This window comes from Cervus canadensis, chromosome 14, assembly GCF_019320065.1.
Source record: "Cervus canadensis isolate Bull #8, Minnesota chromosome 14, ASM1932006v1, whole genome shotgun sequence".
Classification (NCBI taxonomy): domain Eukaryota; kingdom Metazoa; phylum Chordata; class Mammalia; order Artiodactyla; family Cervidae; genus Cervus; species Cervus canadensis.
Genome location: NC_057399.1, coordinates 41,186,156 through 41,210,794, shown reverse-complemented (window position 1 = coordinate 41,210,794; position 24,639 = coordinate 41,186,156). Strand labels below are relative to the sequence as shown.

The following is a 24,639-nucleotide window of genomic DNA, read 5'->3' as shown; positions in this document are numbered from 1 at the left end:
AAAAATAAACTCAAAATGGATTAAAGATCTAAATGTAAGACCAGAAACTATAAAACTCCTAGAGGAGAACATAGGCAAAACACTCTCCGACATAAATCACAGCAAGATCCTCTATGACCCACCTCCCAGAATATTGGAAATAAAAGCAAAACTAAACAAATGGGACCTAATGAAACTTAAAAGCTTTTGCACTACAAAGGAAACTATAAGTAAGGTGAAAAGACAGCCCTCAGATTGGGAGAAAATAATAGCAAATGAAGAAACAGACAAAGGATTAATCTCAAAAATATACAAGCAACTCCTGCAGCTCAATTCCAGAAAAATAAATGACCCAATCAAAAAATGGGCCAAAGAACTAAACAGACATTTCTCCAAAGAAGACATACAGATGGCTAACAAACACATGAAAAGATGCTCAACATCACTCATTATCAGAGAAATGCAAATCAAAACCACAATGAGGTACCATTACACGCCAGTCAGGATGGCTGCTATCCAAAAGTCTACAAGCAATAAATGCTGGAGAGGGTGTGGAGAAAAGGGAACCCTCTTACACTGTTGGTGGGAATGCAAACTAGTACAGCCACTATGGAAAACAGTGTGGAGATTTCTTAAAAAACTGGAAATAGAACTGCCATATGACCCAGCAATCCCACTTCTGGGCATACACACTGAGGAAACCAGATCTGAAAGAGACACGTGCACCCCAATGTTCATCGCAGCACTGTTTATAATAGCCAGGACATGGAAGCAACCTAGATGCCCATCAGCAGATGAATGGATAAGGAAGCTGTGGTACATATACACCATGGAATATTACTCAGCCATTAAAAAGAATTCATTTGAATCAGTTCTAATGAGATGGATGAAACTGGAGCCCATTATACAGAGTGAAGTAAGCCAGAAAGATAAAGAACATTACAGCATACTAACACATATATATGGAATTTAGAAAGATGGTAACGATAACCCTATATGCAAAACAGAAAAAGAGACACAGAAATACAGAACAGACTTTTGAACTCTGTGGGAGAAGGTGAGGGTGGGATGTTTCAAAAGAACAGCATGTATACTATCTATGGTGAAACAGATCACCAGCCCAGGTGGGATGCATGAGACAAGTGCTCCGGCCTGGTGCACTGGGAAGACCCAGAGGAATCGGGTGGAGAGGGAGGTGGGAGGGGGGATCAGGATTGGGAATACATGTAAATCCATGGCTGATTCATATCAATGTATGACAAAACCCACTGGAAAAAAATAATAATAATAAAAAAATAAATAAATAAAATAAATAAATAAATAAAATAAATAAATAAATAAAAATGTTCTGCTTGAATATGAACCCAGGCTGTCTGACTCCAGGACCTGTGCTGTCAAAAACTATACTCCATTCATTTCTAGAGTCTATGCCATAGCTCAGGAATAAGGGTACGCAAATCCTGGACTGTTCATGAAATCCCATGAAGTGTTCTACTGAATATAATGTCCTTATTATTGTATTGCAGCACCAAGTGAACCAAGAAACCAAAAACCCCTGCATTCTTGCCCTTATTATTTCCCCTTTCCCCTCCTCTCATCCAGGCTTCTCTGGTGGCTCAGACAGTAAATAATACACCCACAATGCGGGAGACCTGAGTTCGATCCCTGGGTTGGGAAGATCCCCTAGAAAAGGGGACGGCTGGCTACCCACTCCAGTATTCTGGCCTAGAGAATTCCATGGACAGAGGAGCCTGGCAGGCTACAGTCCACAGGGTCACATGTCCATGTCCAAAAGTTGGACATGACTGAGCAAATTTCACATACACATACCTCTCATTCAGTTGCCCCTTCAAGACAAAAATGTTTCCCCTAAGTGCCCTGAACAATTCTCAGGAAAAACATGCGTCCACACACAGCATACCATGGCAACTGGCAGACTAACACGGAGAGAATGCCAAGAGTGCTGCAGCCAGGGGTCCCAGGGCCTGGGAATCACTGGGACATATTTCACCGAGGCAAACCCTGCAGGGGAAGGCTCAGATCTTGCAAACCTCATTCCTAAGTGCCATGGACCTGTAATCTCTGTATATACCTTAAACACACCAGACCTTGTGTTTTTACCAAGAGAAACAAGCAGAGGAGGAAAGAGACAGAGCATGTTGGATTCCACCCTAAAGGCTGACATCTGTAATACATTCTTTCACAATAGGCTTCAATGTTTCCTGTAAAGTTCTCTTCTTCCTGCCTTTTCAATTATCTTCTAAAATTTTGCAAAACAAAGTTGGTTTTGGTTTTTTTATTTTCTATTTTTGTTTGTGGGTTCAATTGTTTTACGGTCTCCATGGCTTCATGACTTATCCAATTTCAGTGAGTCTCCACTGCTCTTTGATTTTTAAACATGCCATTACTAAATGCTTTAAAGTTTCTTGAACTATTTTTATGCAAGTCTTTACAACATGATATTATACGCATCTCTACCCTTTAACAGTGTATATTCCAAATTTATCCTTTTATTATTGCTAACTAGAAATCATCAGTATTAACAAAGTATTATTTACAACATGATGCTCTCAGATGCCAGAGAAAAGTGAATGAGCTTTGGTCACACACTAACTGATCCCAAAATGTTTATAACTGATGTTTTTCTCCTTACACTGTAGTTGTTTCCCTTGCTGTTTGCTCTCACTTCTCAATATTACAGCTCTTTAGAGCTATTCGCATTCTCTTCATTCCTATAACCCAGAAGAAACTTGATCATATTTAACAACATCAAACCAACACTAAATTTAGTTCTAATACCTGGTTTCAAGTTTAAGGATGGTCTAGAGCTGTGCTGTCCAGTAAGCTAGCCATCAGCCATATGTAACTGTGGAATGGAGTCGATTTGACTAAGGAACTGAATTTTTTATTTCATTTCATTTTGATTAATTTTAATTTTAAAACCAATACCCAATTCAGTTTTTTACACATTTGTTAACAATTTTGGCATGCAAATCCACTTTTTCCAGTGAAAATGTAGCATTTGGATTCAGATTTGTAAAATATACACTAGACTTAAAACACTTAATATGAGAAAAAAAAGTTCATACTTCACTAATAATTTTGATTGATTACATATTGAAATTATAAAATTTTGGAATCATTGAGTATCCTCTTTACCTTTTTTAAAGTGGCTATTGGAAATTTTTAAAGTGCATGTGTGGGCTACGTCTCACTCCTATCAGGTAGGACTGCTGTAAAGTCTTGTTACTCAAAGCATGGTCCATGACCAGTAGCATCTGCATGTGAACTTGTTAGAAACACAGAATCTCAGGCTCACCCAGACCTACTAAGTCAACATCTACACATTAGTAAGATTCCCCAAGCAATTCTTAATAAGATTTAAAAGCACTAATCTAGAGAGCTGTGATTCTCGAGCTGTGGAAAAGAATCAGGTTTGTTTGTTTTAATTTCCAAGGAAGTATAGACAATGATATTTGTGACATACAATAAAAAGAGCTATAATAAGGTGAAAATGAAACAAAACATAAATTCAAATTTCTTTGAAAGTCTGTACAAAGCAATTACTGTAGAGAATCACTAGTGTAACTTTTGCTGAACAAAACATTATGTGTGAAATACCATTTCTCCATAAAACACTTATAGGCACACTTTCTCTATGCATTGTACATATTAACACTTAAGGCTTATAATGTGGTAATTAAGCTTGCTTCTTGTTTGTCATTTTATCTAATCTAGATTGGATGGGCGACAACACTCCTCCCAAGACATAACATATATCTAAACCGTTTCTAAGTTTTGTTTAACAGCACACATAGAGAAATGAGGCTCACAGAATATAAGAATGGAATGGAAGAAGAAAATTCAAAGCAACCTCAGCAAGCTCAGGATATTCGTTTTTTTTAACTGCTATCCAAAATGAAGCAAGTGGCGCTGTATTTTTAAAACTTATCTTCAGTCCTTTATCAGTAGTAGTCATTTCTGACCATTTATTCTATAAAGTTATAATCAAATATCAATTATATTCCAAATAAAATAGCTTATAGCTTTTATGCACTTTGGGTAACAATTTTCAAACTAACCTTGAAATGTCACACACTGTAATGGAGTCCTACTCACATGACTACTACACAGTTCAAATCCCACACAACTCATCACATGACTTAGACAAAGCCAAGATGGATCCCGTTCATCACTAAAGAGTCCACATGCATGAATACTGAACAAAGTCGAATTATTGCTATAAAAGTTTTAAGACGCTTACCCTCAACTTCTGTACTTACATTGTCATAAACTGGTAAGCAAAGAGCTCATACCAGTCTGGCTCTTTGAACAGCACTGCTTTAGATCTTCCTACAGAATAAAAGATCAGGATTTAAATAGTCATCTTTCTCAGAAGCCATTTAGATTCTAGTTTTCTAGATATGTTCTCGATAAATGAGACTATCAGATGTGGAGCCACAAATAAGCAAGATAAGGTGAACTCATCAGTTGATGAGATCTGTATCATTAATTCAAACTACAAAGATATGTTATAATTTTATTTTCTGTTAGATTCACACCTTTTGAGAGAACAAAGTACGTCCTCTCCATATGTGAGGTTTATGTTCACATTTCTACTTGTTCATAAAAATAACTTTTATTCCACAGGAAAAAGGAACTATACATATCCAAGATAACAAATAATATTAAAATGCTAAGAACTTTCCCACTGAAATTAGAACAATCCTTTATAATACATCCAAAAAACAGACAATGTATATACCTGAGTAACTAAAACTGCCCACTATTCAGCCTTGTAGTATTAGTTGTCTGAGATGTTGTTATTTGCTAGTTATTTAAGTTCAAACCTGGATGGGAAATTTTTTAGCATTTTACCATTTGCAGTTGTCCAGTCTGGAAACCCTCGACCTGCTTCTTCTCCCAAACCTTAAATCTAATCAGTTTCACAATCCTATGCGTTCTAGCTTTCTGCTACCTAACAAATCCCATCTCTTTCAGTTTCAGCTGCCATTGCTTGTGCTCAGGTTCTCATTGGCAATTGTGTGGATTTGTGTTTCAAGTTCTCAACTAGCCTCATTCCCTTCCTTTCCGGATCCCTTTATCTTTTGTAAAACCAGAATTATCTTTTCAAAATTTAATACAAATCAATCTCTACAAAATTCAAATTCCTTAATTTTAGGTACAAAATCCTTCATAATCTGAATGCCCTTTCTCCATAATCCTTTTGCCAATACCTCATGAAATCAACATACCTACCAACCGTTCATCATCTAGAAACTACTTTCTGAGTCTGGTGTATTTCCATATTCTCCTTTATTTTGCAGTGATACTGTGTAAATCTAGACAGGTAAGTTTATCCTATGTTTGTTAGCACATAATGATGAAATTGTAATTCTGATCATGATATTCATCATTTTTCAAGTTAAGTGCAGGATACCAAATCCCATTAGGAAGTAGAAGGTCGCATACATAAATTGTCTCGGTCACCTTAATCTTAGTCAATGTTTCAAATGTCTAAAAATTAGTATTCATTTCATGTGTGTGCACGCAATATGCACACATGCATACATACTCATTTTCATGCACTGCTTGTATAGGAACATGTTGAAGAAGGCAGAGCCAGCCTCTACAAGTCTGTGGTTTCCAACAGCTGCAAGGAGATGTCTTGTTACCCGGACTTTCCATTCCCAGAAGATTATCCAAATTACGTGCCAAATTCTCAATTCCTGGATTATCTCAAAATGTATGCAAACCGGTTCAACCTCCTGGAATGCATTCAATTCAAGGTAAGAAAGGCACAAAACATCAGTTAGCAGTCAGGAAATATTTCCTACCTATTTTGTGTCATCTCTCTCTACCTGGGGCTCTATAAATGAGAGAATGAACTGGCAAGACCAATGACACCTCGTTGGATTCTTTTTCCCCTTTTACTTACAATCACCCTAAGTAAATCTGGAGGTAGAAATGAATAGTTGGTCTAAGGATTCATGTGTAGAATTTTTTTTAGTTTGCAATGCTTCCATCCAAGTATCCAAGTGGACCTTAAAAATATCAAACTGCATTTTCAGTTTGGGCCAAATACCTATACACAGGGACATTGAGAACTTCCTACCAGCTCCTAGGTTCTCCCTTTTTACTGTCCGTTTATAGAAATGGATGTGTGCACTGGCTCATACACAAGAGACTCTCACTGTTTGAAGGAAAACTTTTCTAGATATCTTTGGAATTAGAAAAATCTTTGACATTGTTCTTCTCATTGACCATACCCACCTCCTTTCCCATTTTAGGGGAAGAGACAGGAGGTAGGTAGAAAGACAGAAGCAAATAAATATATCCTCTTTCTTTCTTCCTTTCTCTGCAAGAAACACATGAAAATTCATGTGATTCTCTTCTCCTATTGCCCTCCCTATAAGAGGTAGGGATGGTTAGGAATTCATGGAGAATTACACAGAAAAATTAACATGAGTGGAAAGATTGACCAAAACAAGTAGCATGTAAGATTCACATTCACAACCTTTAAAGTATGCCTGATCAAAATGAAATCACTATCTTGAAGAGATATCTGTATCTCCATATTCATTACAGCATTATTTACAAAGGCCAAACTATAGAAATAACTTGTGTCCATTGATGGATAAGTGGATAAAGAAATGTGATAGATGATTAATAGGCAAATAGACAGACAATGGAATATTGTTCAGCTATGGTAAAAAAAAAAATTCTGTCACTTGCAAACACATGGATGAAACTTAAGGGCATTATACTAAATGAAATAACTCAGAGAAAGACAAATTTGTATGATCTCATTTATATGTAGAATCCAAAAAATAAAAAGGGACCTTCCCTGGCAGTCCAGGAGTTAAGACTCTGAACTCCCAATGCAGGGGGCATGCATTCAATCCTCAGTTGGGAAGTTAAAGATTCTTCATGCCCCTGAAGCATGGCCAAAACAAACAAACAAACAAAAACCCAAACTCACAGAAATAGAGAACGTACTGATGGCTGTCAGAAGTAGGCTAGGGAATAAGGGAAGGTGTTCAAAAGGTATAAACTTCCAGTTATAAGACAAATTCGTTCTGGAGATACATTCTATATTGTGTAAATCAATTCTGGAAATGTATCGGTAATTATAGGGCTTCCCTGGTGGCTCAGAGGTTAAAGTGTCTGCCTGCAATGCGGGAGACCCAGGTTCCATCCCTCGGTCAGGAAGATCCCCTGGAGAAGGAAATGGCAACCCACTCCAGTATTCTTGCCTGGAGAATCCCATGGATGGAGGAGCCTGGTAGGCTATAGTCCATGGGGTCTCAAAAAGTTGGACACGACTGAGTGACTTCACTATTGGTAATTATTCCATACTGTATATTTGAAAGTTGCTAAGAGAATAGATCATGAAAGTTCTTATCAGAAGAAAAAAATTGTAACTATGTGGGGTGATAAATGTTAACTAAACTTATTGTGGTAATCATGTTATAATATGCACACATGTCTAAATCATTAGGTTGTACACTTTAAACTTATACACTGTTATATGTCAATTATATCTCAATAAAACTGGAGAAAATTAAAAGTACTCAAGTTGTCCAAAGACTATTTCATCCCACTTCCTTATTTTCCATGGGATAGAGTAAAAATAAAACTACCATAATCAATGGATATACTCCACAAAAATATTCTTTAATGTATCAGAATTTCTGAACCTGAAGCATTTCCTTTGCTACATGCTTTCCAAGCCTGTTTTAAAATAACTTAAAAACATATAAAACTGGATGTTCACCAAAGTTTTAAGAAAGTACACGCAAGCAGCTGTCTGTGAGAGGTTTTGTTTTGCCTTCCTCTCTATACATTTCCAAGTTTTCAATGATAAATTCAGCATTTTCAAGATAAAAATAAATTTTATTTTGAATGATCTTTTAATTAGCTGAAAATTTGTGCTTTAAAAAGATGATTGCTAATACAAATGTAGACCCCAACAAGCACTTCAAGTATGATAAACTAGACAGTGAACCATTAAGTGGGACTTGAGAAGCCTGTCCTCTTTGAAACCTGAAGAGGAAAATGAGGCAGCAAAGTCTCTTTTATGCTTTTAAATTTGACTTGTAAATTTCTTTTATATATTTTCTGAATCAGAACCTAGTACCCATGGACATACATGTACTCGAAGAGAACAAAAATAGACTACAGTTGACCCTGGAGCAACATGGGTGATTAGAGGTGCCAACTCTGCACAATGGAAATCTCCCATTTCCTCCATTTTTGTGCTGTCTCTGCATCCACAGTTCCACATCCATGGATCCAAACACTTATGAATCCTGTTTACTGTAATATTTACTGTTTTTTAAAAATCCACATATAAGTGGACCTGCACGGTTCAAACCCATGTTGTTCAGCAATCAACTGTATTGAAATTCAGACAACTCCACAGAAATTCACCCATAAAATGAGCACTCTTCCATAGTTCCCTCAGTCTGGGCAAACTTCAGTACCATAGCCTATAAGGCCTTTCATAAGCTAAGATACTTGTGACCAGATTTATATTTTCAATTATATACTATCCATGCCTATCTTAAAGGAACGGTTGAAAAGAACTGTCTCTTGAGTCCCTTTGCTGTTCACCTGAAACTAACACGCCATTTTTAATTGGCTATACTCCAATACAAAATAAAAAGTTTAAAGTTGAAAAAACAGAGTTGTTTCTGTAAGAACTAGATACGGCAGAAAAAGAACTTTAAAAACACAGAAAGACCTGTGTTATAGTCTTGGTTCTATCACACATTGTGAGACTTGGAGCAAATCACTTAAAATTTTTGGACCTGACCACCTCTCTTCAATACCCCTATACAACTCTAAGTTTAGAATACATCCATCCAGAAAATTGTGATTAACCTGAGAGCCCAATTCAGTGTCTAGGGTTATGCTTATTATATTTAGTCTGTGCTCAAGAACATTTGAAATAATTGGCATGTCAGCCAGCAAGCCCTTTCTGGAATCTTGAAAACTATTAACCATGTCTATGATTCTCTTTTCAGACAAAAGTCTACAGTGTAAGAAAACGCCCAGATTTTACTGCCACAGGCCAGTGGGAGGTAGTCACTCTGCGCGAAGGGAAGCAAGAGTCAGCCATCTTTGATGCTGTCATGGTCTGCACTGGTTTTCTTACTAATCCGTATTTACCACTGGACTCCTTTCCAGGTATAGCCCTTTCTACAACTGACTTTAATTTGTCTTATGTGAGCCACCCTGATACTGGATTGTTTTGGAAATAAATTCCTATTGATCTCCTCCATTAAATAGTTAAAGTAGTGAGGTAAGAGGGTTTTTTCCCTTGACCAGCGCTATTTGGCCAGATTCTGGCTTTCATCAGTTTCAAACAAGTTTTGAGTACCAAAGAGTAGAATGAATAACTATGAAGCAGTTTCATGCTTCACTGAAGTTCAATGTCCATCTCTAAGTGACTGGCAGCACCAGAAAACCTTCTAAGACACGGGAGGCCTAGACCGTTTGCTAGACACAGCAGTAGTGCATTGACAAAGGTGAGAGGAGAGGTCACAAGCATCAATCTGTGAATAAAGGAAAAAATAACTTGATTTTCATTTGTTTGTGTCTATGGGTCACAGCAGTTACCTAGATCAAAGGTTTATGGCACTGGGTAATAGTCACCAGGGGCATGAGTCTTGGGAGACAAATTAAGATATCTTTGGGCCTCAGTTTCTTCATCTGGCTTTTGCAACCATGATTCATTTATGTCAAACTTCAATTGGATTACAACTCAGAGGGAATAGAAAATCCAGTGGCTTGGTTTATTTAATCTGCAGCACAGGATTCAAAAGGTTCAAACTTAAGCAAATTTTAATCCGAATCATCTAAATATGACACAGTGATCACAAGGCTCAGTTCACAATTAATTCATCTACCTCCAATGATACTTGGTCTGCTCCCAGCGGTTACTGAAGTCAGGCCACGTTAAGATAAAACACACCCTGAAAACTGTCATAGACTATAATCATTGAATTGGAACGCAGTTCAGCCTTCTTCCTGATACAGGAAACTCTTCAGCATCCCTGAGAAAGACTCAACAGCCTCTGCTTGAATGCATTCGACTATGAATTCTTTCCGCCTTACCCATTTCTTGCCTACAGAGAAAACCCCTGAGTAGGCAAGTTACTCCAACTCCCAATAGGAGTGCCTGGTACTGGATCACTCCAAGAATCCAGAGAATTTCCTGACATAGAGAGTACACTGTGTTTATTGCTAAGAATACAGAAGTGGATAAGACAACCCATAGCCTGCGTGAAAGGAATGAAATGAGTTTTATAGGGGTCCAGTGGAGTGATCCCAGTCTACATATGGCCTGTAGTAACAGCAATACTCACTTTACAACAAATTCATGTACTTGAAATGGTCCTGGACCTGCCCTGCAGATGTTACTCAAGTCAGGTCAGATTAGGATAAAGCATAGCTTGAAAGCAATGGAGCCAATGTGTTCAGTTTAAATAAGATGAGCTTGGGACCCAGGAGGTATAGATTCCCGGTTATACAATTAAGAAGCTATGATCCTTTAGTAGTTCATGGGCATGATGATTGGGTGTTCACGTTGTTGCATGACATGTGCTCCCTCCTAAACCTTGTTAGGACACCAACCCATTACCCATCAGATGTTTAAAAAAGGAAAAAAAGCTATATAATCTTGGGCTTTACACTTAACCTTTCTAAGCCTCTGTTTTCCTTCCTAGAAACTGAGGGGTTTTACCTATCTTACCCAACATTATATATCACAAATCAAGCAAACAGAACTCTACAGTATTTGCCATCCTTCTCAATATCCATATTACCAGCCACTACCAATTGGTTATTTCAAATCCATGGCTGAATTATTGTTAAGGAGCCTTTGAGCACTAAAATTTCATGACTTTAGACTTGAAATGGAGTCCTCCAAACCTCATCATCTCTCTCTCTGCCCCATAGCAGACTTACACACACCCTGGAGTAGGTGTTAATCATCACAAAAATTAAACTCATTTAAGCTATTCAAAAAACCATGTCATGAGTTCTGGAGGCAATTCAAGAAGAAAGTGTTCCAAAAAGTCTTAGTAAATATAATAGGTATTACAGTTGGAATAAATATATAACTTCCCAAAGTAACTTATTTTATTAATTCAGAAACCATATACATTCAGCTGTTTACTAACACAGCCACTTCACCTAACAAAAGTTCTTGCTCTGTTCTCCTGTAATATAAGTGGGGAAAGTATTAGTCTGAGAGAAGACTCAAGCCACAGAGTCTCATATTTGTCCACTTGTGATCCAAAAGAGCCTGATCCAGAGATAATCTAAGATAATCTAACATTCATAGATAATGCTATTATTCTCATTAAACTTGTCCAGCTCTCCATTCCTGGCAGTTCTCGGATCCATATTGGGTCAAATATTGAGCTAAGTCAATATTTGAATTTGATTGCATTATTGCTAAACTTTATGATCTAGATTGTGGTTGGGTTTTAACTGAGATTCGTGTTAGATTTCTAAAGATTTAAGGTGAAATAAAGAGTTACTGGGCCTTGGTTAAGGCCCAGTAATGTGCCACTAATGTGCCACAGCCTCCATATCCTGAGAATTCACTGAGAATCTAGATGTACTGTGATATTTTCTTTAAAAAAAAAAAAAAATGTTCTTTGTACAGGATTGCTTTTGATCGTTTTATGCAACCTAAGAGTATTTTCCAAAACCCTCCACAAGCATTTGATGTTTCAGTGAGATTTGGCATCAACTGAGATGTCTTATCTAATTCAAATAGCTCTGATCCCAGTATAACTAACATATCTCCTTTTTCTCTGAGCCAACTCTGGCTGGCTCAGCAAACCTAGCCTGAGTTACCATCAGTCACCAAGGCGAACACACAAGGATCTTTCAAATAGGGGCCATACTTTTATTTCCTTTTTTAAAAAAATTTTTGTTGCACTGGGTCTTTGCTGTGGCACTCAAGTTTCTCTTGTGTCACACAGGCTTAGTGACCCTGCAGCATGTGGGATCTTAGTTCCCTGACCAGGGATGTGAACCTGCATCCCCTGCATTGGAAGCCAGATTCTTAACCACTGGATCACCAGGAAAGTCCCATATTTTTATTTCTTATTTCCCATATCATCTAGCACAGTGTCCGGCACATAAGAGGGGTCCAAAAAGTTTGCTGAATAGAGTGGAAGCACTGACTCATAGTTCACTTTAACTTCTCTGCTCTTTCTCCTTGCTTATGAAAACTTCTAAATAATCAAATATTAGCAAATAGAGTATTTCTGTCCCATTCATTTCTATCAAATTTTAAAAAGTAATGACTTCTTATACTTCAGCTTAATAAGTCTTAATGCCATGCTTTTTTTTTCTTTCTTTCCTTCTTTTTTTTTTTTGTTTTTGTTTTTTTGTTGTTGTTGTTGTTTTTAGCAGAAAATGGTTTACTGCAGGGCAAAGGAAGGATGGGTGGCTCATGCTCAAAAACTTTGAAATCCCCAGTGGGTTGGAGGGGGTTGGTTTTTTTATAGTGCCATGATATTTTAACTTAGTAATCATCTAATAAGTAAAACTAGAGGTCCATCTAGTGAGATGGAGTAAGTATCTCTATTAAATAAATAATCACTCACCAATTTCTGTATCTTGCATAATTATGTATCCGTGTTTCAGATTTTCTTAAAATTGAGTATGCTATTAAAACAACCTAAATCACCCATCAAAAGGATGTTATTAGCTGAATAATGTGTGTGTTTCATTCACAGATCTTGTAAATTTTCTATCTGACTTCCTTTTTTTTTTCTATAGGTATAAATACTTTTAAAGGCCAGTATTTCCACAGCCGAGAGTATAAACATCCAGATATATTTAGGGACAAGAGCGTTCTTGTTATTGGAATGGGAAATTCTGGCACAGACATTGCTGTGGAGGCCAGCCACCTGGCAAAGAAGGTATGGTTCTTGGTGTTACCTAATGAGGAGCTTTATCTTAAGATGCATGCCTCAAGCAAACTGTGTCTGACACCATGATAGATAATGAAAGGAAAAAATTCCTAAAACACACACACACAAACAGATTTTTTAGGTACTTTTTTCTTGAATGTTCATAAATGTTACTATAAATTCCAGGTGTCATATTGTATCATTTTTCCTCAAAAATTTGGGTTCTCTGACTTCTTATTTTTGCTATTTTCCCAGCCAAAATGAGTTACAGGAAGAATCTGTTTCTTACTCAGTCCCATTAGTCAGAAAATTCTGGCTAATTTTTTCTTACTAAGATCTCCCATTTGCTCCTTCCTTTCCTTATTGATTGCCACCATCCTCATCAGGTCCATACCACCTCACGTGGAATCTGTTACACTTTCCTTCTCACAATTATGGGAAGAGTTACTATTACTGGGGCTTGCTTACTCTGTACCAAGAACAGCACTAAAGGCTTTACTGCATGACCTCAGCCAATCATCAAAACAAGCCATGAAGTAGGTACAAGACTCCCTAACCACCAGTGAAGCAACTGAAACCTAGAGTTAAACAAGCTGCCTAAAGGCACACCACCAGCAGCTGGTAGAGCCAGTCCTCAAACCCAAGTCTCTTCCATTCAAAGCCCCTGCTCCTAATTCTACCTTAAGTGCCTGGACTCCTGCCCCAGACCAGCCCCATACACACAACAATCCATCCAGACCCCCAACCACCAAGAAACAAATCCTCTGAAAAGCCTGCTCTCCTTATGACACTCACGTTAAAAAACTAACAACTCCTCCCTACCTAAAAAAAAAAAAAAATCATTAATTACAGGGCTCTCCATCACCTGGTCCAGATCTGCCATTTTAACTTTATCCTGCACTGCTTTCCCACATGATCATCAACTGAACGCCGACTGGTCTACTCTGTGACCTTTCCCACCCCCAAGCCTCAATTTTCCCCTTCACTCACACCATAGCCCTCCCTTCTGCAGTGCCCTTTTCTCTTTTATGACAACTTACATTTACATTCCCAGACACCTCTACCCAACACAAAATCATCTCTCCAGTATGAATTGATGTAATAACTGAAATTTACACTCCTTGGATGGCACTTTGAATTCTTGGTATTGCTCATTTTTTGAGATTTCTCAGTTGGCGCTAGAGGTAAAGAACCTGCCTGCCAAATGCAAAAGACTTATGAAACTCAGGTTCAATCCCTGAGTCGGGAAAATCCCCTGGAGGAGGGCATGGCAACCCACTCCAGTATTCTTCCCTGGAGAATCGCCATGGATGGAGGAGTCTGGCGGGCTACAGTCCACAGGGTCACACAGAGTTGGACATGACTAAAGCCACTTAGCGCGGCAGGGCAATTGCCTTTTATATACAGGCAAAATATATAGTATGTATTATTTATAGTGTGTATTTTCTTTCCAACTATGCTATGAACTCATTGAAAGCCATTCAGGTAACAAATCAATATTAGTTGTTGAATTCTGCTATACCAAATGTTGTGCCAGGCATGGAGGATACACGGGAGAACAGAATAATCAAACAGGATTCCTGCTGTCATAGATGGTATAGTCATGGGGAAAACAGATGTCATGTAAATAAGTGTAAAGAATTAGATCAATAATTGCAAGAATGAAAATAGGTATGAGGAAAAAGAATTGGGAGTGTGTTCCGTTCTGGAACTTTAAGGAAGGAACTCGATGATTGATTGACTGATTTGGAGAGACTTAGCAATTTGGTAGAGTTATCCCGAAGGAAGGAAAAGGAGGTTCTGAAGCAAAAATCAGCATAGGCCCATTCACAATGACCAACACATCTGAGTCACATATTACTACTTCTATTTCTCTAACCACTGGAAATTTCTTCAATCTGAAAACATGCTTTGGCACACACCATTTCTATATTGACAAAGAAACTTCCCTTGTTTCAGAATATAATTCATTTCTACCAAAATATCATAACTGATTCTTCATCATGATGAAGAAAGGCAGGTGCAAATATGTCTAATGTCAGAATTACTGATGTGCTTATAGTTCTTGCCACCATAAGGCTCCATCATATTATGAGGCTTCCTTGGTAGCTCAGATGCTAAAGAATCTGCCTGCAATGCCGGAGATCCAGGTTCTATCTCTGGGTGGGGAAGATCCCCTGGAGAAGGGAGTGGCTACCTACTCCAGTATTATAAGGTCAGTCAAAATGTATCATAAAGGCAGTAACACTGCAGCTATGGCCACCATGCCCCAGTTTATTGGAAGAGAAAACAGGCATTAAACCAGTTGTTTTGTATTTGCAAAGCAACAGATCGGTTGACTAAATTTTTCAATTTTAAAAAGTTATACAGACAACTCTTTGTTGTATAGGTTCCAAAGTAACTATTAGCTTAATGAACTAGGTCAGCTGGTAAACTCAACTAGTCAAATAATCTGTTTTTTAAAAATCCACCAAAACTAGTTTTATTACTGAATTTTACTATCAGTTCTAACAATGCTTTATGTTGAAACCCTTTGCAGACATCTTTTTTATTTTTTCTAACTGCACTGCACAGCGTGTGGAATCTTAGTTCCCTGGATAAAATCTGTGCTTCCTGCATGGGTTTGATCCAGGAAGGCAGAGTCTTAACCACTGGACCACCAGGGAAGTCCCTGCAGACAACTTTCAGTTGCATCCTTGCCCTGCTCTTGCTTATAGTCACTAGCATACAAAGTTGTTATCACCTATTCACTATCTTCTCACATGAGATTCTAAGTTCCTATGGCCAACCACAATATATAATTCACCATGGTGTCTAGCACTGAGCCTGGCAGATAAAAAGTGCTCAATAATATGTGCTAAGGCATTTTAATACTCTAGATACTCAAACCATTATCTCAAAAGAATAAAGTAGGAGTTAGAGAAGCCAAAACTATCTTGTCAGGGAGGTATTTTGGGGGTGGCTGGCTATTTGGTGCCTTTCAACTCATGAAAATAATCTCTGACAGAACCAGCCCTGTTCACTGTGTCAAACTGAGTGACCTCTTTGATTGCTTCTAGGTGTTCCTCAGCACCACCGGAGGGGCATGGGCGATCAGCCGTGTCTTTGACTCAGGGTACCCATGGGACATGGTTTTCATGACACGATTTCAGAACACATTCAGAAATTCTCTTCCAACTCCAATTGTGAATTGGTTGATAGCGAAAAGGATGAACAGCTGGTTCAATCATGCAAATTATGGCTTAATACCAGAAGACAGGTAAATGCAGAGGGGCTGCAGAAGGCTGTTAGGGAGAAGGGGCATTGGTCCTTCCAGCAGCCATAATACAGCAACAAGACTGAGTATGAAGGAAAACTTCATATAAATTACTTAGTCATAATGGCTAACTGTTTTCAGTGCTTGGTAAGTAGAATTATGTGATACATAACTGTCAACAACCCTTTAAAGTAAACCATATAACCTCCCTTTCAGAGTGGGTATACTAAGACAGGGAAATTCAGTCACTTGCCCAAGTTAATCTAGTACCAAGCAGACTCTGTGACCTTGGCAAGTTACATAAACCTTAGTTGCAGCAATCAAAAGAGAATTATTTGTCTATGACTCTTCCAACAAAAACAACACATTTGCCTGTTTCACAGTGTGGGAAAAATTTAATCCTTCACCATCTTTCAAAAAACAGTGCCTTCTTCCGATGACCTTGATTTCAGTCTTATCCTTTCAGTTACAACCCATTACTTAGCCCATTAACAAGTACCAGTGGTTTTATTTTACTTCCTCATTCATTGACTCTGTACAATGATATTCCATTGCCAGGGTAGCACCACAGCCTGGAGATCCTGTCTGATCTTCCCCCAGATTCCACTCTGGACCAGGATTGATCAGGTGGCACCCAAGCCACCAGGGTTGGGAGACAGCCCCCTTCCTACTACATGTACTTCATTCCTCTGGGTCTCTTCATCCTTCTCTCATACACCTTCCTCTCTCCCTGCTCTTCTAGTCCTGCTATTGTCTCCATTTTTTTCCTTTCTTACCTACCCTCTTCTGTTGCCTAACTTCAGGTCCCCTAGGAGTTTTAAACTTTTCACCAGAGCCTTTCCTACCATAAGCTTGATTTAGCCTGAATGGCCACTCAAAAGACTTTATTTAATCCCACAAAGCCTAGAAAATGTAAAAGAAGCCTGAGGAATTGTAATATCTTCCCTGTTAGATTTAGCCAATCCTTTTTCATTTCCAAAGTTCTTAGAAATATACTATTTCATATGTTCTTCACCCTACCCAATCAACTAACAAGGATGGCAAGTATTAGTATCCCTATTTTACAGGTGAATAAAAGAAAGCCTACAAAGATGAAATGGTTTTCCCAAGCTCTGTTAAGTATAAACATTTGGACACAAAGCCACCCTTACTACCTCCTGCTCCAGAGCTCCCTCCATTTGATCACATTGTCTGTTTCTGTGCATTCACCATAAGCCCAAAATGACTCAGCTTACTTAAAATCATCCAGCAAAGCATTTGCTTTGTGATTCCAAAGACACAGCCAGAAAAGGGTGATTCCAAAGGCATAGCCAGAAAAAGCTAATTCTGCCCTTGTTCCTTTTAAACACATGCATACTTTCCTTGTACAATTGCTTCTGAGGAGGAAAGAGTTTCTAGCATTTCTCAGCACATAGAGAAGTCCCTGGTTTCCCTTGTGGTCCTTCAGCATTCAGCTATCTCTAAAATGACAGGGATAACTGAATGCTAGAATTCAGCAGGAGAAGTAGAGCTAGAGAAAATTCTGACCTCCTTCTCCCCAGGCTTCTAAATTCTTGTAAATGGTAAGCATGGTTCCATCATCCTTCTTGGTCGTTCATGAAGCCACTCCCACAAAGGTAACTTCCCACAGTACTGTCACCTCCTGCCTAGCTGAGGGGCAAGTCGCAAAATGAAGAGGAGAAGGGGAGGAGGAGGGCGGGCTGACTGCATCAGTTCCTGGCAGATCTCTTCCTTATCCATGTTAATGTCTAGGGTACAACTAAGAGAGCCTGTGCTAAATGACGAGCTCCCAGGCCGTATCATCACTGGGAAAGTACTCATCAAGCCAAGCGTTAAGGAAGTGAAGGAAAACTCTGTCGTATTTAACAACACCCCAAAGGAAGAGCCCGTCGATATCATTGTTTTTGCCACTGGATACACTTTTGATTTCCCCTTCCTTGACGAGACTGTAGTGAAAGTCGAAGATGGCCAGGCATCGCTATACAAGTACATCTTTCCTGCACATCTACCAAAGCCAACCCTGGCTGTCATTGGTCTCATCAAACCCTTGGGCTCCATACTACCCACAGGGGATACACAAGCTCGATGGGCTGTTCGGGTCCTGAAAGGTAAGTGTATAAGAAATAGGAGAACATGGGAATTCCCTGGCAGTCCAGGGGTTACGACTCCTCATTTCACAGTGGAGGGCTCAGGTTCAATCCCTGGTTGGGGAACTAACATCTCACAAGCCACGTGGTGTGGCCAAATTAAAATAAATTAATTTTAAAAAAAGAAATAACAGGATATATGTGTTCAGTTTACCGTGTCAATTTAGATACTGGAAATTTTGAGACTTTTCCCACCTCCCATCTAAAATAATAGAATTTTTTAAAGCAAATTCATCTATTGTTCACTGAATTACAATATCATAATGAATTTGTGCCAGTACAAGCACAAAAGATAAATCATGAATCAAAAAATATCAGCTGCTAGTCTGACTGAATCAACTGGTTCAATGAACATTTGAACATTTTAAAAGCTCAATCAATTGAATGACAAATTCAGTCAAGCCAGTTGTGAGGTTCTGCAATATCAAATAAGTAGTGAGGGGATTTGATTCTTATCTCTTCAACTGGTGGCATAATCACCAGGAGTTAACATTACTCTGCTAACATTTCTGCCAAAAGAACAGATAATTTGCTCAGTAGTAGAAATAAAAGATGTGCAGTAGTAAAGCATCTTTGCCTGCTAAGTAAGCACTGAAGTTACATTGCATTTTTGTTTATTTGTTTGCTTTATAGGTGTGATTAAGTTACCACCATCAAGCATAATGATCGAGGAAGTTAATGAAAGAAAAAAAAACAAGCCCAGTGGGTAAGTTAAGTGCTATGCATTCTTTTTGAATCACAACTAAAACTGGTAAAGCAAATGTAAGACCAGAAACTATAAAACTCCTAGAGGAGAACATAGGCAAAACACTCTCCGACATAAATCACAGCAAGATCCTCTATGACCCACCTCCCAGAATATTGGAAATAAAAGCAAAACTAAACAAATGGGACCTAATGAAACTTAAAAGCTTTTGCACTACAAAGGAAACTATAAGTAAGGTGAAAAGACAGCCCTCAGATTGGGAGAAAATAATAGCAAATGAAGAAACGGACAAAGGATTAATCTCAAAAATATACAAGCAACTCCTGCAGCTCAATTCCAGAAAAATAAATGACCCAATCAAAAAATGGGCCAAAGAACTAAACAGACATTTCTCCAAAGAAGACATACAGATGGCTAACAAACACATGAAAAGATGCTCAACATCACTCATTATCAGAGAAATGCAAATCAAAACCACAATGAGGTACCATTACACGCCAGTCAGGATGGCTGCTATCCAAAAGTCTACAAGCAATAAATGCTGGAGAGGGTGTGGAGAAAAGGGAACCCTCTTACACTGTTGGTGGGAATGCAAACTAGTACAGCCGCTATGGAAAACAGTGTGGAGATTTCTTAAAAAACTGGAAATAGAACTGCCATATGACCCAGCAATCCCACTTCTGGGCATACACACTGAGGAAACCAGATCTGAAAGAGACACGTGCACCCCAATGTTCATCGCAGCACTGTTTATAATAGCCAGGACATGGAAGCAACCTAGATGCCCATCAGCAGATGAATGGATAAGGAAGCTGTGGTACATATACACCATGGAATATTACTCAGCCATTAAAAAGAATTCATTTGAATCAGTCCTAATGAGATGGATGAAACTGGAGCCCATTATACAGAGTGAAGTAAGCCAGAAAGATAAAGAACATTACAGCATACTAACACATATATATGGAATTTAAAAAAGGTGATAACGATAACCCTATATGCAAAACAGAAAAAGAGACACAGATGTACAGAACAGACTTTTGAACTTTTGTGGGAGAATGTGAGGGTGGGATATTTTCAAAAAACAGCATGTATACTATCTATGGTGAAACAGATCACCAGCCCAGGTGAGATGCATGAGACAAGTGCTCCGGCCTGGTGCACTGGGAAGACCCAGAGGAATCGGGTGGAGAGGGAGGTGGGAGGGGGGATCGGGATTGGGAATACATGTAAATCCATGGCTGATTCATATCAATGTATGACAAAACCCACTGGAAAAAAAAATAATAATAAAAAAATAAATATAAATTAAAAAAATTTTTAAAAAAAAAGAGTAAAAAAAAAATAAAACTGGTAAAGCAAGAGCAAAGAATGGTGTGAGTTACACTGGAGAAAAAAGAAGCGGCTAAGACTCAAAAGGAGGGGAAAAAAAGACTAAGCTAACCTGTTTAAGGAAAGAAAGGAAAAGGAAACTGAGGTTTTAACATCCTAAACCATCACTTTAGACCATGGTCATCTAGCATGACATGGAAACGTAGAGTTTATATCCTAAACCAAATGTAATTAATCCTTATCTACCAGATATTACTCTATACTTCTATCCATAATCAGAAGGCAAACTGTTGTGTTTATCCACTCTGACACCAAAGGGTCTGCTCATTCATTCATTTCAGCAAATCCACGTTCAGCTCTCCTGTTTTTATTCAGACGGCCACTCTAGAACAGGAGTCAAAACAGGGCCAATGGACCAAATCTGCCAACCACCTATTTTCCTATTTTAAATCACTAGAAAGAAGAAGATTTTATGATATGTGCAAATTTTGTAAAATTCACATCACTGTGGCCATAAGTAAAGCTTTATTAGCACACAGCCCCACTCAAGTTTGGGCTTCCCTGGTGGCTCACTGGTAAAGAATCTGCCTGCAGATACAGAAGACACAGGTTTGATCCCTGGGTGGGGAAGACCCCCTGGAGAAGGAAATGGCCACCCACTCCAGAATTCTTGTCTGGGAAATCCCATGGACAGAGGAGCCTGGCGGCTACAGTCCATGTGGTTGCAAAGAGTCAGACACAACTGAGCGACTGAGCAGACTCAATTTAAGTATTGGTTAAGACTGCTTTTGCATTAGGACAGTAAAGTTGACTAGCTGCGGTAGAGACTGTAACATGGCCCTCATAGACCTTAAATATTTAGCATCTAGCCTTTTGCAGAACAAGTTTGTCGGCCCTTCTCCAGAGAGAGGTCTCCACTTGCGCTCTGCTTTTTGGCTACCACAAAGGGCCAGGGACAGTGGAAGGCAGATGGCCAGCTGGGAAGGACTCTTGCTCTCCCCAGCTCCTAATCCTAAAGCACCTCTGATTTTCTCTGTTTTACTGTTTATGTTTCAGACTTTGACATATAGTTTTCACTTGGGAAAAAGAAGGGGTTTGTGACTGAGAAAAAAGACTTAAAATCACTGCCTTTAAGAAACACCACTTTTCTCCTTCATATATATTTCCAAACTTCAAATGTTTTACTATCCTTGTCAAAGTCCTAAATCCCAAAATTATAAAAGCACTTCCAGTGTCTCTTCTTCATTCTCAACCTGGGATATGATTTGATCTCCATTATGCAATTCTAGCATAACATAAATCACTAATTAGAACTACATGAAGCAACAGCTTTTGTCACTTTGGTCAGTCGAGGGATTAATTAATTAAAGATTAATACCAGCATTACACAGAATTTCACCCTACTGAGTTTTGTGATTTTTCACATTATACAAATCAAGCAATAATTGAGTTTTAGGAAGATATAAGAATAGTAAAATCATATAAAACCTTTTTTGCTAGAAATTGCTAATCATTTAACAATAGAACTAAAGTAATACTAGATTCATTATCAGCATTTGACAAACGATGTGTACAGAGTGTTTTTTCACAGGATCTATCTTGTATTTAAACAATACCATGAGACCATTTGACAACTATGGGCGTGGAGGGAAGAATACAGAAACCAGTTCAAATTTTGTGGCCTCATTGTTTACTTCTGGCACTTTTACTTGTTCTAAGGTTACCATTATTTAATCTTTTTGTTTTCTTCTTTATCCCAATCTTCCTTTTATAAAGGTTTGGCTTGTGTTACTGCAAAGCTTTGCAAACTGATTATATCACATATGTAGATGAACTCCTGACCGCTATCAATGCAAAGCCCAACCTGTTCTCTCTGCTCCTGACGGATCCACGCCTGGCTTTGGCCATCTTCTTTGGCCCATGCACACCATACCAATTCCGTTTGACTGGTCCAGGGAAATGGGAAGGAGCCCGAAATGCTATCATGACCCAGTGGGACCGAACATTCAAGGCCACCAAAACTCGAATTGTACAAGAATCCCCATCTCTCTTCGCAAGCTTACTTAAACTCTTCAGCTTTCTAGCTTTGCTTGTGGCCATTTTCCTGATTTTCCTATAAATAAAAAATTACCTAAATAAACTATCAAATGCACAGAGTAGATGGACAGCAATCTGGTTCCCCCACTGCAACAACTTTGCCTTCATGACTATAATCTATATCTGAGCAATGAAAGCCACCCCTTCCCCTTCCCTGGCTGGCTTGAGAGCCCACTAGTATTCCTGAGTGTCTCCCAGCTCCACCTGCTTCTAATGCTAGAGAAAGATAACCAAGATTTCTGTGCATTTGAAGGCTGCTGGAAGGTTCCAGGTTCATTTTAGAAGAGAGAGTTGTCTCAGACACCACTTTGAGAAATTAGACCTCTTTCCTATTTTCATATATCTCAAATAAAATTCAATATTTCATGAAAGATTTGGTTGTATTAAAATGGCACTCTTATGGTATCAGTTGATTAAAAATAAAAAGAAAGCAAAAGCCTAGGATTACTTTGAGTGGTCTTTAATTCTCTTTTTAAGAGTTGGGGAAAAGCGAGAAGGGGATGAGAAGTCTATTAATAAAGACCATAAAAGGATGGGAGGTGTCAACGACTTGGTTGGAGTGTTTCTAAAGGAATGTACCTGCATAGAAGTGCCCATCCCCCTATAATACACTCTTCAACCAAACAGGGTCTTCAGCTGACATAAGAACAAACCCAATCAGATCTATTCCACAGAAAACAACCACCTCCACCTACTCTTGGAACCAGCCTCCAGCACCCAAAGGAAAAACATCTTCCACTCACATACACCTTTACAACTCTGCTTAAAGAGGCAAATGGCTGCCTCTTCTAAGAGTCAACCAAATCCAATTGGAAAAGACAGAGCTGAGAAGTCTTTCACAGAGAGATAATAGGAGAAAGAAAAGACAGGAAAAGAAGAGCAAAGGCAAACACCGTGTCTAAAGCAGTTTTTGACCAAGCTATACCAACCCTGGATCCTCTCTCACAGTTACACATTTGAGAATGTGACTCAGCCAGAAAAGGTGTTGCCTTCACATTATCTCACTGAGGGGCTTAGATGGCACACTTCACCTCACAGAGAGGCCCATGGTTTGCACACTGGAGGAAATTCAAAACCTACAGACTCAGGATTGAGTCGTGTAGGTAAGAAGAGATGCAGTTTGTGTCTCTTCCACTCTGGTCTGCTCTTCCAGCTCCTCTTTTTCGTTCCATTTTCTAACACTTCTAACCTATTTCACTTCTTAACATATGTGATATTGTGATATGTAATAACAACTGTATATTTGGTCTTCCTCCTCATTTCCAGCACAGAACTCCTAAGACTCTTGAAATCTCCTAAGTGATGAGAACATAAAGATATCTTGTTAATGAGGTGACTCTCGGAAAACACCTAAAGATGGGGGCCAATCACCAGAAGAACCATCCATGTGATTAGAGGATTGGAACTTTCCTTCCACCCCTTGGATCTGTGGGGAGGGGAGAGGCAGGCTGGAGGTTGAATCGATAACCAATGGTTAGTGACTTAATCAATCATGTCTATGTAATGAAACCTCTGTAAAAACCAAAAAGGATGAGGTTCAGAGAGTTTCCAAGTTGGTGAACACATAGAGATTCAGGGAGAATGGTGCCCTTGAGAGGACATAGAAATTCCATTCCCTTCCCACCTACCTTGCCCTGTGTATCTCTTCTATCTGGCTATTCCTAAATTATATCATCCTTTTATAATAAACTAGTAATCTATAAATAGAATGCTTCTCTGAGTTCTGGGAGCCAAACTAGTTCACAAAAGCACTAATTATTTTAGCAAATTGTTGAACCCAGTTAGGGGCTCATTGAAGCTTCCTACCTACAGCTGGTTCTCAGAAGCACAGGTGACAACCTGGGCTCATGATGGACATCTGAAGAGAAAGCAATCTTGTAGGACCAAGCCCTTAACCTGTAGAACCTGATACTATCTCTAGGTAGATAGTGTCAGAATCAAGTTCAACTATAGGAAACCGAGCTGGTCTCCAAAAACTGCTCAATGGTGTGGGAAGAAAACCCCCACACATACATTGGAATTGGAAGCAGAGCACTTAATATAGGAACACATAGTGGAAAAACTGCTCTGCTGAATATAATAGAAATGACTTTGGGAAATGCTTTTCTCTCCCGTGAAGCAGAGCTGACACTTGAGCATTCCTCATGAAGTTGACTGGGAAAGTTGGGTACCCAGGGTGAA

General features: G+C 38.8%; 1 protein-coding gene and 1 non-coding gene across 3 annotated transcripts in view; both read left to right on the top strand.

Annotated features, from left to right (window-relative positions):
- FMO1 (flavin containing dimethylaniline monoxygenase 1) overlaps positions 1-22,899 on the top strand; it is a 37,581-nt gene extending 14,682 nt beyond the window's left edge. Inside the window, exons 3-10 of one of the 2 annotated variants that reach the window (XR_006272990.1) lie at positions 5,580-5,768; positions 9,009-9,171; positions 12,787-12,929; positions 15,980-16,179; positions 17,929-18,284; positions 18,957-19,029; positions 21,418-21,521; positions 22,290-22,304. Coding sequence is in view for 1 of the 2 variants with exons in the window: in XM_043487212.1 (XP_043343147.1) it covers positions 5,580-5,768; positions 9,009-9,171; positions 12,787-12,929; positions 15,980-16,179; positions 17,929-18,284; positions 18,957-19,029; positions 22,138-22,480 (1,467 nt within the window). In the remaining variant the exon portion in view is untranslated. Of the gene's footprint in view, positions 1-5,579; positions 5,769-9,008; positions 9,172-12,786; positions 12,930-15,979; positions 16,180-17,928; positions 18,285-18,956; positions 19,030-21,417; positions 21,522-22,137 lie in introns of both variants that reach the window. The other variant, XM_043487212.1, reaches the window with a different exon arrangement.
- LOC122453474 lies at positions 10,533-10,637 on the top strand. The gene has a single exon (XR_006273092.1). It is a non-coding gene; the product is annotated as a small nucleolar RNA U13 (small nucleolar RNA).
- Positions 22,900-24,639: the final 1,740 nt, after the last annotated feature.